Source organism: Haplochromis burtoni, unplaced genomic scaffold (assembly GCF_018398535.1).
Source record: "Haplochromis burtoni strain Fernald_Lab_line unplaced genomic scaffold, NCSU_Asbu1 Contig_272, whole genome shotgun sequence".
NCBI lineage: Eukaryota > Metazoa > Chordata > Actinopteri > Cichliformes > Cichlidae > Haplochromis > Haplochromis burtoni.
The window spans coordinates 492,989-506,790 of NW_024582633.1; the positions used below are offsets into that span (position 1 = coordinate 492,989).

General features: G+C 40.1%; 1 protein-coding gene across 19 annotated transcripts in view; it reads right to left on the bottom strand.

The window, feature by feature from the left end:
- Positions 1 to 13,802, bottom strand: part of LOC102314107 (neuronal cell adhesion molecule) — a 75,992-nt gene that overhangs the window by 14,577 nt on the left and 47,613 nt on the right. For 11 of the 19 annotated variants that reach the window (XM_042227628.1, XM_005939737.2, XM_042227625.1 and 8 more), the window contains 17 exons: positions 9,590 to 9,745; positions 8,758 to 8,769; positions 8,090 to 8,195; positions 7,322 to 7,515; positions 6,838 to 6,960; positions 6,247 to 6,417; positions 5,667 to 5,723; positions 4,532 to 4,643; positions 4,228 to 4,412; positions 3,909 to 4,043; positions 3,487 to 3,630; positions 3,278 to 3,389; positions 3,031 to 3,197; positions 1,574 to 1,721; positions 1,261 to 1,385; positions 957 to 983; positions 68 to 169 (listed from right to left, as the gene is read on the bottom strand). In XM_042227628.1, the coding sequence (XP_042083562.1) occupies positions 68 to 169; positions 957 to 983; positions 1,261 to 1,385; positions 1,574 to 1,721; positions 3,031 to 3,197; positions 3,278 to 3,389; positions 3,487 to 3,630; positions 3,909 to 4,043; positions 4,228 to 4,412; positions 4,532 to 4,643; positions 5,667 to 5,723; positions 6,247 to 6,417; positions 6,838 to 6,960; positions 7,322 to 7,515; positions 8,090 to 8,195; positions 8,758 to 8,769; positions 9,590 to 9,671 (2,002 nt within the window). In that variant the 5' untranslated portion in view covers positions 9,672 to 9,745. The remainder of the gene's footprint in view (positions 1 to 67; positions 170 to 956; positions 984 to 1,260; positions 1,386 to 1,573; positions 1,722 to 3,030; positions 3,198 to 3,277; positions 3,390 to 3,486; positions 3,631 to 3,908; positions 4,044 to 4,227; positions 4,413 to 4,531; positions 4,644 to 5,666; positions 5,724 to 6,246; positions 6,418 to 6,837; positions 6,961 to 7,321; positions 7,516 to 8,089; positions 8,196 to 8,757; positions 8,770 to 9,589; positions 9,746 to 13,802) is intronic. The other 8 variants (XM_042227631.1, XM_042227637.1, XM_042227632.1 and 5 more) reach the window with 5 other exon arrangements.

Sequence of the window (13,802 nt, forward strand, 5' to 3'; positions counted from 1 at the left end):
CACACACACACACACACACACACACACACACACACACACACACACACACACACACACATAAACATACTCTGAACAGGGCTGTTATGTTCATCCCCAGGGGTCCAAGTGAGCTGAACACTCCTCTTTTTCTGGTCTGTCAGTTCCAGGTCTGTCGGGGGGTCGGGTCGCTCTGGGAGAAATACAGCACAAGCAGCAGCATCAACCCGTGTGCTTGGGATTATATTCATAGTGGCTTCATTCTACAGAAGATGAAGGGTTCATGCTATGAACAAGATGGAGCAAAAACAAAAAATGAAGGACGTGTCGGCCATGTTTCTGTGATACTGAAACCATAATAGATGCTAATTTGTTGATTTAACCAAGCACACCTTTGAGTTTCTCCTTTATTTCTGTACATCTTCTACTAGACTGTGTTATCTGGGCTGTGATAAACATGCAGACATTGCATCATGCATATGAAAATCCCACTACATAATCATTCCGCATGAAATCGAGTCTCAGGCTCACACAGAGGTTAAATTGATGCTCATGTTTTGGAATTAGGTGATAAAGTGAAATGCACGCCTTGAATAAATAAGTGATGAGAGCAACGTGTATTTGGAAATATCCCAAGTGGTGCAACGGGGAGATGTCTGCTTTACAAATGATGTTTGCATTTGACTGTGAAGAGACATTTTTTTTGGCTTGAGTAAATGTTTCCACCAGTGGTTTAAAGCATTCAAACATTATGCATATTTGGCAAAACATTAAAAAAATATATCTAAGCAATTTTATAAAAAATAAACTCTCAGAGGCAAAAAGAAATAAATGCTGGAACATCAAAAATGAATTTAAAAAAGCCCACACACATACACAATAATGCTTTGTGATTTTCAGGTCAACGCATGCTGCATTTCACAAACACAAGCGCACATCTGCAGAGCACATCTGGGTGCTCGTGTGTGCTGCAGGTTTACCGTAGACAACAGCTGGTGTTGTGGCCTCTGTCAGGTAGGAGGGCAGGAGTGAAATAGGGAGTTTTAAAGGTCAGTCATTCAGAAGGAAACAAAGAAAATAATCTGGCTTTTTTAGAATGAAGCACACGGATATTTGTGCCACTGAGTAAATCTGCTCTCAGCATTTAACCTTGAAGCGATGAAAGCTAATACGGTGGGTAAGTTATTGGACAGGTTACCTTTTCTAAGAGGAGCTGAGACAGAGAGACGTTATGAGTCTGTTTTATGCCTGAGCAGTTTTGAAACTGTGCACACCATTACATACCCACAACGGTGAGCTTAGCGGTGGCTGAATCGTGGTCCAGAGTGGTGTTCATGATGCAGGTGTACACTCCTGCGTCGTCCTCTGTAACATCAGTGATGGTGAGGCTGTCCGAGTCCACGATCAGTCTGCAAAAACATTCAGCAGGTCACTATGAACTGAATGTATGTGTTTTTTCTTCTTTTACAACATTCAGTACACAAAGGATCCTGCATATATCCATAACAGTACACAAATACCAGACAAAGACCTGATTTTTTGTTTTTAACAGCAGGCTTCAAGAAAGAAGACATCTCCGGATATAAAAAGCTCTGACCTCTCATCGTCAGGCAGCTCTCCGTCATCTTTGAGCCAGGTCATCGTGGGAATGAGCGAAGGGTCGTGTTTTACCGTGCACTCAAACACCACAGATCGGCCCCTCTGGACTTCTTTGTATTCTGGCTGCTTCAGGATTCGGGTTGGCTCTGTTGGGGGAAGAATAAAGTGGTCCAGGAGCTGTGAAACTGCCACGTGTTTGCTCCAAGCTGGGTTCTTATTTAGTAGCTGACAGATTCAAAATGTCAGCGTGTTGAACCTGAAGCTTGCCATGGATTCATTTTGTGCAAATCACCTCAGTGATTAATTAAGGTGTGCTGACTGGTACATGATGACTGTCCGTGGCTCAAAATAGAACAGATTTACATTAAAGAAACAGAAAAACAGTTAAATATACAGGCAGTTAAAAATAAATAAATAAATAATTTTATACACTTAACCCTTTATTGACCATGAGCCCATCGGCGGGCCCATTTTACAGGTAAATATAAAGGGTTGGTCAATAAAGGGTAGGCTACACTCACTGGCCACTTTTTTAAGTACACCTGTTCGACTGCTTGTTGACGCAAATATCTATTAGCCAATCGCATTACAGCAACGCTTTGCATTTCGACGTGTATGTATGATGAACTGAGCATCAGAATTGGTGACGAAAGGTGATTAAAGTGACTTTGAACATATGGTTGTTGCTTCTGGATGGGCTACACTGAGTGTTTTAACCTACTGAGACTTTAGCATACAGCCACCTCAGATTCACAGAAATTGGCGCAAAGAAAAAACAGGAATAAAAATTCCTTCTTGATAACCACTTGTTACAACCAAGGTATGCAGAGGAGTATTGCTGAATTGACAATCAAACTGTGAAACAGACAAGGAAACTGAGGCTACAAATTGCACAGGTTCTCTAAAATTGGATAATAGACGTTTAAAAAAAAATGTTGCCAGGTCTGATGCTTTTTATCAGCAATTCAGGCTGTTGGTGATGAAGTAATGTTGTGGGGGACGTGGAATCCTTTAAAAAGCAGTTAAAAACTTTTCTGTTTCAACAAGCCTTCTGTTGATCGAAACTTTTAAAAAAATATTTAACCCTTTGTATTGTTTATATTGTCTATTTTATTACTTAATTACTTTACTTCTTGGCATACTTCGGGCCCCTTAAGACCAACTGAGTATCATTCAAAGTATTTACAGTAACTTGTAAATAGTTACAAGTTAACTATTTAACTATGTTGAATTTATACCAAAAAGAATTAAGGTAATTATAAAGGTAAAAAGAGGGTGTAACCCAGCACTAGAAAGGTGTATAATAAAGTGTAAAGTGTCTAATGTGTCCAGTGAGTACATGCTATACAAATGCATATCAAGAGTTTTATTTAGTATAATTTTTAGGCCTGTTATTAAAAACTTGTTAAAATTATTAGCCAAACGAATGAAAATTTCAGAGAGGAGCACTCTTACCTTTGACCTCCAGGTAGACATGATTCTCATAAATCCCAAGACTGTTTGTAGCAACACATGTGTATTTGCCATTGTGTTGTGCTTGAGCTACGCGAATCTCTAACGTCCCGTTGTCATGAAGAATGTAAGGGTCTTCCTGCAGGATGCTGGACCGACTGTCTTTAAACCTAAAGCACAAAGTCAGTTGTTTTCAGTTAGTAAAAGAAACATGACACAATTTTCCTCTGTTAGATTTTCGTTCACTTACCATGTAATTTTTGGCATAGGCGATCCAAAGGAGGAGCAGTCTAACAAGGCCTGGTGGTTCTTGATGATCTGGTAGACTTTATTGGGTGGTGTTAGCACTCTGGGTGGCTCGGCTGCAATGAAGCATTATTGCCATGTTATTGCCTTCCAGGAATCAATATAAATGGAAATGGCATTCAAATGCAAAGGGATAGAGTGTAGTGAACTCACAGAGGACATTGACAAAGGCGTTGGACAGGACGTAACCGTACTCATTAGAGATGTTACACTGGTACACAGCGCTGGATCCAGGCTGTACATCGGTGAAGATGATGATGTCATCCTCCACCTTTCTGCTCAGATCCTTGGGTGAATCTGTTAATGTACAAAAGGGATTATAAGATACTGTATATATCTGGATAATGGAAAGAGCTTTTTGAAACTCATAATCACCCTTATAATGATGTTTGAAAAAGGTGGTATCATAACTCGGAATTTGTATAATAACTCACGGAAATATGAATCAATACCCACCCGAGGGAAGGCATCTACAATTTCGATTTTAATAATGCCTGCTTCTCATGAAAAAGGAGATCATCTATTATGAAAGCTGAGAGAGTTTGAAAAAAAAAAAAAAAAGAGGCTGCACTTACTCTCTATGGAGATGCCATTCATAGCCCAGGTGATGGTGGGTTTGGGTGTGCCGCTGGCCAAGCAGGACAACCTGCCGCTCTCCCCTGGAGCTAGGACAAGGTTCCTGGGAGGGACATCGATCCAATATGGAGCAGCTGCAAGCAGCACAGGGTACAGAAACAGGCTGGACAATTAATCACTAAACCCACTGCCCTGTTAGCTTCTGTGAATGAATCAATTATAAGGAAGAGGGAGAAAATAAAGCAGTAGAGAGAAGCAGTGACTGAGTTCCCAAGCAGCTCAGAGTCTGATGGGAGCTGAGCATTTCCTCAAGCACACCTTTGACCATGACGTGGATGGTGTGGTGCACCGAGCCAAACTGGTTCTTCGCTGTGCAGCGGTAATCTCCTTCATCTGATGCTGACACTTCCTCGATGTGAAGGGTCTTGTTGTAGTTCAGGAAGGAGGTGCGTTTGGAAGGCAGATCACCGCTTATTTTGGTCCAAGAGATGTGAGGGGTGGGCCTAGATTCACAAAGAGAGAGCGCAGACAGACAAACTGATGATGGCCGGTGGACGCTCATTAAATACATGACTTATGAATGCACTGAGTTCATGAATTAACAGCAGATTCTTTGTCTTACAATCCTTCAGCAATGCACTCCATCTCCAGTTTATCACCTCTCAACACCATCTTGGAACTGGATGAGCCAGATGGGATGAGGAAGGTTGGTCTTCTGTCATCCACGGGTGCCTCTATATTTACACACACACGCACACAGAATCATATGAGTGATGAAAGCGATTGTAAAGGCAAAGAAATGAGCACCTCGTCTGCAAGATTGAGAGCAAATCAGCTCCTTTAGTATTACTACCCTCCCATCACCACACAAATTGGAAAACTGAAACGTGTAATGGTCTGCTATATACGTACATGACGTCACTTTATCACAGACTAATTCTCATAATTTAGACTTTAACTTCTTTTTAATGCATTGTACTGTGTTTGTTATAAAATAAATGAATAAATTAACTTAATAAGCAGCACACAGAGAACTGCTTTTTGCCATTAATCTGGCAATTTAACTGGTGACAAAGTAATCTCCATAACTAGGAATATGAAATCCAGAGTGAGTGTTTTAATTTGATGAGAATCAAGGTTTTTGCATGTTTCAATTTTGCCAACATGTGTAGCCACTAGACAAGGACAAAAAATGTTAAGGAGAAATGAAATGTGAAGAAAATTATATGTAAGAGAGTAAATTACAAGTTTGGAAATCCTTAGGTTTTAAGATTGGAGAAAGAAAAGTAGAATTTTAACATGCATATTTTTACTACATGGAGTTAATTAGTTAACTGACCATCCAGAATAAATTTTATATGTGTTTGAATTAATATGTGATGTTTTTTCCCCAAGTATCCCAAGGAGTCCGTCCAGTTTAGGGCAAAGAGCATGCAGCTCTAATTTTGAAAATTCGTGAGAAGAACTACATGTTAAGAAAGGGAGAGCTAATTGGGTAGATCGAGGAAGAGTTACAGGTTGACAAAGACTTTACTTGGATTTCTAGGTTCGAGGGGTAGAAGTTAGTGGGTAAGACAGAATTCCCAGCTCCATGTTGGGATTAATCACTAGAGGGTGCCAGATCCTACCCCTTAAAAATAATCAGTAACGTTGCAGAAAATTTCAGGGTTGATGGGTTGAAGGGTTAGTGTTAGTGGGTAAGAGCTAGTGTGGAGCTCTAAATTGGGGGTTAAACACTAGGGGGTGCCATAACTCACCACTAAATAAATCAGTGTCATTGTAAAAAGCTGCCATTGTGTCATTGATTTCATCCACTGCAACACAACAGAAAAAAGACCAAAAAAAGACACACGCCATTTCACAAGTTGAACTCATCAAGGCAAAGAAAAACACAAAAGCTTGGACAACTTAACATGACTGAAGAACAAAAATTCACATGACAGACAAAAATCTACGATGAAGAATGATCGCCATAAGAATCTACTTTAGTGGAGACAGCCTGCCGTCTTGTAGCTGAGATGAGAGAAGCCTTTGTTGTTGGTGGAGAATGTGTATACAGAACATATTACAGAAGTAATACTGAACGTCTGTTTGGCAGATAACCACGAGAGCTCTGACAATATGCCTTTTCAGTGCGGCAGCGACCGCTGGCGTCTCCAAGGACGGCATCATAGATAGGAAATGCTGTTTTCCTCCTACGCCGTCATGCCTGCACAAACTACCGTAAAATCAACCGCACACACATTACAAACGCTGCCACTTTCTTAAAGGTTATAACAAAGACTTGAGTAGATTTCAGTGCTCGTGTCTCTGCATCGCACGCTGTGTCAGACTTACGGTTAAGGACCCTGACAGTGATGGGCTGTTTCTGCTGGATGGTTTGTGTGTGGGGGAAGCGGGCGTAGCAAATGTAGTCGTTCCGGGTGTCCTCTCGGCGAACATTGGAGAAGTACAGGTCACCGTTCAACGACTGAGACACCCTCTTGCTCTGAGGGAGCTTCTGAAAGTCTGAAATGTACAGCGTCACATTAACATTATACAGGAAAGTGTTTGGGAGAGTACAGGTTATAGATGCAGCTGCATTACGCTTATGGGTCTACATTTCCTATATAATCAGGTATTTATGCATCTAATCACAAATATTCACATTCTGATATGCAGTTCATCAGGCTGAAGATGAGTTTGTTGCCATTCAGTATTTTTCATGTGATAAATTTTAAGGAATGAAAAGAAACCAATAAATGTGACAGCAGAAAAAATATATTACGATTTCCACATTTCCAACAGCCTAGCTTGCAAAATGAAATACAGTATGATTGGTTGTAAGATGGAACAGGAAATTGAAAAAGAAAATCACCGTAATTCTTAATCTTATGCAGCAGAAACATCATGTTACCACAAAGAAACATAAGAGATCAAGTTGCTCACTGTTGTCCATCCAGAATATGATGGGAGGGGGTAGGCCAGCAGGGGGGCGACACGGCAACACCAAAGACACGCCCTCCTGCACCACGATTGGCTTGATTTTTTCCTTTGACCACAGGGGGGATCCTATATTGGTTGGAGAATAGCACGATCAAATCATAATTTGGCAAAAAATATGGGTCGCTAACAGACTGGAGCTTGCATGACGATGTGGCAAGATGAGGGGAATGATCAAGAATAAAAATATGGAAGTGGGGGGATTACAAAGGTTCAATCACCTATATCTACCGTCGTGTCCAACAAAATAAAACATGCACCTTTCTACAAACAACTTTTACCTTCCAGGAGAGCTCTTAAGATGGAAATTGCAACTTAATCGTTAGAAAAAGAGAAGAAAGGAGGTGATTTTTTTCATAAGATGTACATGAGACAATGAAAGAAGAGAGAGAAGTGATTTTAAAGAAGTGATACAGCAAGCTGCACTCACTGGACTGTCTAACCACTATATTGTGGGAAACAGCAGTTCCGTGTTTGTTTCGTGCTGTGCACTGGTACACCCCCTCGTAGTGTTCAACCCTCTCTCTGCTGATATCCACCACCAGAGTCCCAGATTGCGGCTTCATGTCCACGTTGGGATCATTCTCGACGTCAAAGTGGGTCCCATTTCTTGTCCAGGAGAAACTAAAGAAAAATAAGACCATTATCATAAGAATGCAGGTAATTTTCAAGTGATCAAATCTGGTAATTCATATAAAAAAGAACACATTAATAAAATCTGTTTTACCTATTTGGCTATCTCATTGCACCTGAATTTTTACTGTAAATGTTTCCAATTGTGTTCTTTAAAGAACTTTTTCAAAAGTTTTTCCTATATTTGCCAAGTTTAAATCTACAAAAATATTCTGGATGGTTACATAATAAACTTGCTTTGGGCTGGGGGAAGAATAATCTAGGGTAAAGTAAAGGTTAAGGGCTGAGAGGTGTATTTTATCTATGAGTTCTTGCGAGCATAAAACCACAAATTTATGTGCATGTATGTTATCTTGATGAAAGCTAACTATATGTTACATTCATTCAAAGCATTCAAAAACAGGTGTCAAGGCCTGAATGTGTAGGAGTCAAGCAGAACTTTTCTGGCATTGTTTAGAAAACCTGCTGAAAACATTTTAAACATTTGTGACAGGTGGTACCTGAATCCACTCCTGGGGAATTTATATATTTTTTTTCCATTTAAAAGAAATTCACGGATTCCTACCTGGGATGCGGTTTTCCCTTCGCCTCACAGTGGATTATAATGTTCTCTCGTGGGTCGACGATGTAATCTTTAGGGGACTGGTAAGTGATGGTTGGCGGCTGCGGCACTAAAGACGACCAGAAAACAGGCGATATTTAATCAGGACCTTTACTGCATAAGTAGGTCTCTTTTTTTCTTTCCTGCTGCTGCATTGACCACACCAGCAGTGATTACCAATAACATGCAGACTTAGCATACTGAATAAAACCACACAGCTGTTTGCTGACAAACTGAAAAAAGCTCTCAGAATGTAGAAAGGTAGGCAGAAAGCTCAGGTACATTTCCTTTTATTGCAATGAGCCGATGCCTAATGTATTCCTGTCAGTGCTGCGGAGATAAGTAATGGACTATGACAAAACAAATGATATAAGGACTCATGCTGTTTGCAGTATTGCTTTATGGAAAATACTCTACCATTGCAGAAACACACAGAACAAAAACAGCAAACAAAGAAACACAGAAATCAATGCATGCAACATGCCAAGGCCACTCGAAATCACACTCACTATCCTGTAAAACAAATCAGACTAAATGCAATTCAACAATTCATAATGAGCAGCTAGATAAAATGTAATCTTTAATATCCAAAAACAAACCGCAAGCAAAAACTCAGATTCTTTGAGACTTACATCCTTCCAGAACTTCCGCAAAGAAGAAAGAAAAAAGAATAGTGACAGTAAAAATAACCAGATATTAGTTATGAAAAATATCCCCCTCAATATCTCTGCCTTGTAACAAGGTTCACATGTGGCTAGCTCTATATTGAGGAATGGAGGCCTCCAGTAGTCAACCAAATACAAAAAAGCAACAGAAGCTTCAGGCTGAAACGTTAAATGTCAGTCCATGTAAGTCACAATTAGTATCTAAAAATTGTTAATATACAAACAACACTACATTTACATGGATAAAATGCAGTCACAGTAACTGGAAAAAACATAAAGTACATTGATGAAACTACACAGATGCATACAAGAAAGGCTAGACTAGGCTAGAGCTAAAATACTTATTTGACTCTCCAAAAAAATTATTTAATAGCCAATTTTCACATGAACAACAAATATTTTCTACTTTCAAATGGATGTGTTTCATATTTTTGTTTGCCATAAAAATTTTAAAGCAGAATTTTTAGATTCAGAAATTAAAAATAGCTTGTTTTTGTACTTTTCTGAAATTTAAGGCAAAATTAATGAATTGTTAACAATATTTATAACACAAAGAAGAAAAAGCTATACAGTGTTATGCAAGGGTAAAACTTTTATCAGCCAAACTGTACTGGACCTGGAAGTCATTATCGGTAAATTTGTCAATCCAAAATCAAAATAAATTCGGCTTTTATGTGCTTGATTATCAAAATGTTTGATCAAGTAATAGGCCGGGTGACTTATCTTGTAACTAAATGCAAAGTAACCCTGACACTGTGCGATCACTTTGTTTACAGCTGTGTGTGATTTGTTGTCTTACGGTCTAGTGGGACCTCCAGCGCAGTGGCATGGTGCACCAGGAACAGCAGAAGCACTCCTACATCCATCCTCCTCCACTCCATGATCACGTGAGACACAAAGGTCTGCCCCCAAATTCAGTGACGCACCGCCTCTGAGGACACGTGCACTTTCACAACTGCAGGTGGAGACAAGAGAAGAACAAACGAAGGAAAGAAGCTTTTAGAGACATAAGCAAGGACAGAGAGCGCAGGGCTGAATAGCACATCCAGTTACTGCTGTCATCAGTCATATAATGAGTTTTGTTCTATTATGTGGTTTTGAGTCAAAGAAAGAGAGAATGAGTGAGAGACACATCATAGCTCTAGCCACAGATTGATGTTAGTTACCATCCACTGCAATTTGCTGGAAGCTATCTTTTTGATCTAGTGCATTCCGATAGGGACCGACGGGGCCCACATGGGTTCATTTTGCAGGGCTAATCACAGGCGCGGCCATGATGCCATTAGGTTTCTCTGCCGTATCGATCACATCAGCTGGCAGATGATATGCCAAGGGACAAGACAAGGGGACACTCACTTTACTTTCCATTTCACTTGGAGCTTTATCAATGTGATTGACTGACCGGCTGAGCCAGCAGCAAAGTGATCTGAAATGAGGTCAGATTTCAGAGAGCGAACCATCATTCTTTCATTAGACTGCTGTAGTGGGAATGTCATATGTGACGAGACAGAAATAAATATGTGTGACATCTCTGTTTGTCGAGGACAGTTGGTTCAACAAGATTTCAGGTTAAGCTGAGGTGACGTATGTTTTCCTTGCTTGGGCAAACTGGGGTACTGATTCATTGTTAAGTGGGGATTTTTTTTGTTAAGTAGTTTTATCAAATTGTGTCTCCATCACAACCAATGACTGCAGTCATTGCTCTACAGTCATTGATCACAACACAAGCATTAAATGAACTGAGTAAAAAGCAAAGCAAAATGCAGTCACGTCACAAAACCACAGAACAAAAATGTTCACTTGTTGCCACACAGCTCGCAGCTACCACATTACACCTTAATCCAGGCAAAAGATCATAGAATATAATATTGAAGTTATAAAAGATCGGAATGTGGCTCAAACTTCAGAGAAATCTAAAAAAGCACAAGGTTAAATTGACTGCTCATTTGAATTCATATTAATCTGCATAATTCAGTGCTGCCGAGTCAAAAGAATGAAGAAAATGAACTTAGGAGGAGTCGTTTTAATAACTGTAGTCTGACCTGTTTTTATCTCGCTTCTTCATCCACTGGCACCATATTAAAAATGTCACAGCTTAATTTAGAGCTCAGGCAGATTAATTTGCTACATTATCGCATAAACACACTAACAAATTCAGAATGAAAAAAATCACGTGGAGCACTCTAAAGCTGGAGTTACACATGCGTACTGCATGCCTGCTTAGGGCGTGGGGCAGGTCAGGGCTGCAGATGAGGTTGTAAAAGCTATGTCTGGTACCAGATGCTAGACAGCCATGCGGTAAGACCTGGTCTTCCTAGGGGAACTGAGGTATTTGTTAGTGCTGCCTTAAAGTCATGATTCAGAACCATCCTCAGAGCCGGTGTCTAGTAGCATGGGAAGAGACCAAGGCTAATGTCTACTGCCCCCAGCTTCAACTATACCTCTCCTGGGAAGGCCTGTATTATTCACCCAGGGCAGCCAATCACACTGCTGTGGACACCTCAGGCAGCTCTGGCTTGGGATTTGACATGAAAAGATCCAGAGGGTCATTTCATCAAGATAATTTGCAGGCTGCAGGCATCGGTGCTGAAACTGTACATTTCCTTTCCTTCAGTATATTTTCAGCTTCTGCTGGAAATTTACAATCACATATTGTTTATGCAAAATCCATTCACGATTATGAGTAAGGTGTTGCAGCGCAGTGATTTTCTAGCACCAATTCATTTTGCTTGGTATTAGGCATTAAGGCATTAATGTCACCGTCACTACTTTTGGGGTTCTTTTTCTAAATCATAAATTACAGCCCGAACTGAGAGTGAAAAAAAGGGTGAAGTAAAAATGGCCAGCGTGTGACAGCAACAGAATAAATGTGTTAATTATACATTTTATGGTGAATCCCCAATAAGCTTTGAGATTCTTATCTGGAATGGAGCCAGGGATTCATCCTAGATTCATTTCCCAATTTAATGAGGTGTAGCAGCTCAGCTCCAGCCAGCCAGTGTGTTTCCTTTGTTCACACCGTACACGTGTGGGCCTGTGTTTACTTGTATGTGTGTATGTGTGTACAGTATATGTCTGTTTGCTACAGTCACCCCTGTAAGTTTCAGTGATATGAGGCCAAACCTCATATCCGTCTAACAGTTGAGTGACGGTGGAAACTCCATGTCGTTCAGTATATTTTGAGCGTAATCCAAGCTGGGCCTGAATCTTGAAAAAAAAAGAAAAAGAAACTAGAGTTCAAAACCAATTTTTTATTTCAATATACAATTATTCAAGGTGAACCTTAATCGCAAAATATATTTCTCTATTGCCGGACCGTCCTATGCATCCTGTGCTGACAGAAGATGGAAGCCCAAAGTCAACATATCTCTCTTGTTGGAGCTCAGATAAAACCCCAGTCCCGTTTGGAGTGCTGTGCCAAAAGCCGTCAGATGGCTGATAATATCGAACAGGAAATTGTCTCTTAGACAAAAACACAACAGATTGGTAAGGGCACTTCCAGAAATGATTTTCACTCTTTTTCATATAGATAAAGCTGAGAAAGAAAACTAAGCTGGTGTCTCACTTTGAAACGTGATAACTGTTCGTGGCACTACCTCGTGATGACATCGTTTTTACAGCCGATACCAATATTGGGTGATTTCAGAACCAAATATATTGGCCAACAAGAAAATATATTTCTGGTGAGTTTTTCAAAGTGGCACTTTGAGTACTACACGGCAAGTGCCAATGTATTCCATTCTATTCAAAAGAAAGCCGACATTTCTACAGCCGATATCTCAAAAAATTTGGCAACTTACATGAAAACGATTTAGATTGAAAAATAACACCAAGTTAGATTTGGGAGGGAACCATGTCTTTAAACTTGTAGATTTGACAAGTACAGTGCTTATTCACAACTGCTGCCAGCTGCATCTAAAAAACAAGAGACAAGTGGGAGAGCTCATCTGAGGTCAATGCCATATTTTCCATTGTTCCCTTGCCTGTGCTTCACCTTATCAATCAAGTTTCACAGAATTCAGAAAGGTCGTTTTTTGATGCAAACAGGCCTGCAGACAAGCAGGCGGCACTGAAAACATATTTCAGTCTCAGCTCTCTCCTTGCAGACAGAGTCCATCATCTGAACACCGTGACAGCTGCCACAGTAAACCAAAAACAAAGCTGCAGGGTGTAAAACAAAAACACTGAAAGATATGTATCAGTGAGCTAAGAGGACGTGGTAACTCGAATAATAATCCTGCAGACATTTGGTACATTTGTTGCTTGTGGCATCTTAAACTACTTGTGATGAAGTAATATTAATATTTTGAATTTTTACAAAATACTTTGAAGTTATTGTCTTATGGGTTTTCTGTACATTTCTTGCATCTCTTGAAACATTTACATTCAATGACAAGTGAACATCAAATATGGAAAAGCAAGGTTTTTTTTGGAACTCTCAGCCAGACATTTTCAGCTTAATATGAGGTTAAAGTTGTTGAAAATCGTGCCTGAAATGGTTACAAAGAAAAGCCAACACAAACAAACATGTGGTTTACAAATGGCCAGCTTTGTTATCTGATTGCAGAAAAAAAATGAATGAGCAAAGCTAGCGTTTAAATACCGAACAAGCTAAGTTCAGTAAAAATTAATGTCAGCAATGTGAAAGGCTGCAATGTTAATTACTGTCTCCGACTACATAAGACCACCTTCGCTCATGTCTTGCTTTTCATTTTGTCAACACTCTGCTCTGTAAAAGCTGCATTGAGCTGTCTGCCTCTCATTCATCCAGCCTCTTCAATTACTCCATTGTCATTTTCCCATACCCAGCTACTTCACCATCCCAAAACTAATTGGTTTTGTGCACATGTCAGGGACATAGCACACGCAACAGCACATACACACCCAGGATAAAGCACATTCACAGAGGCTGTCAACAGAATGTGAGGGTCAGGACGTGTCTGAGCACACAGATAGAGGTGACAGGGGCACGAGGACTGACAATGGAAGTAGACTGCAGTGTAAATGAATTG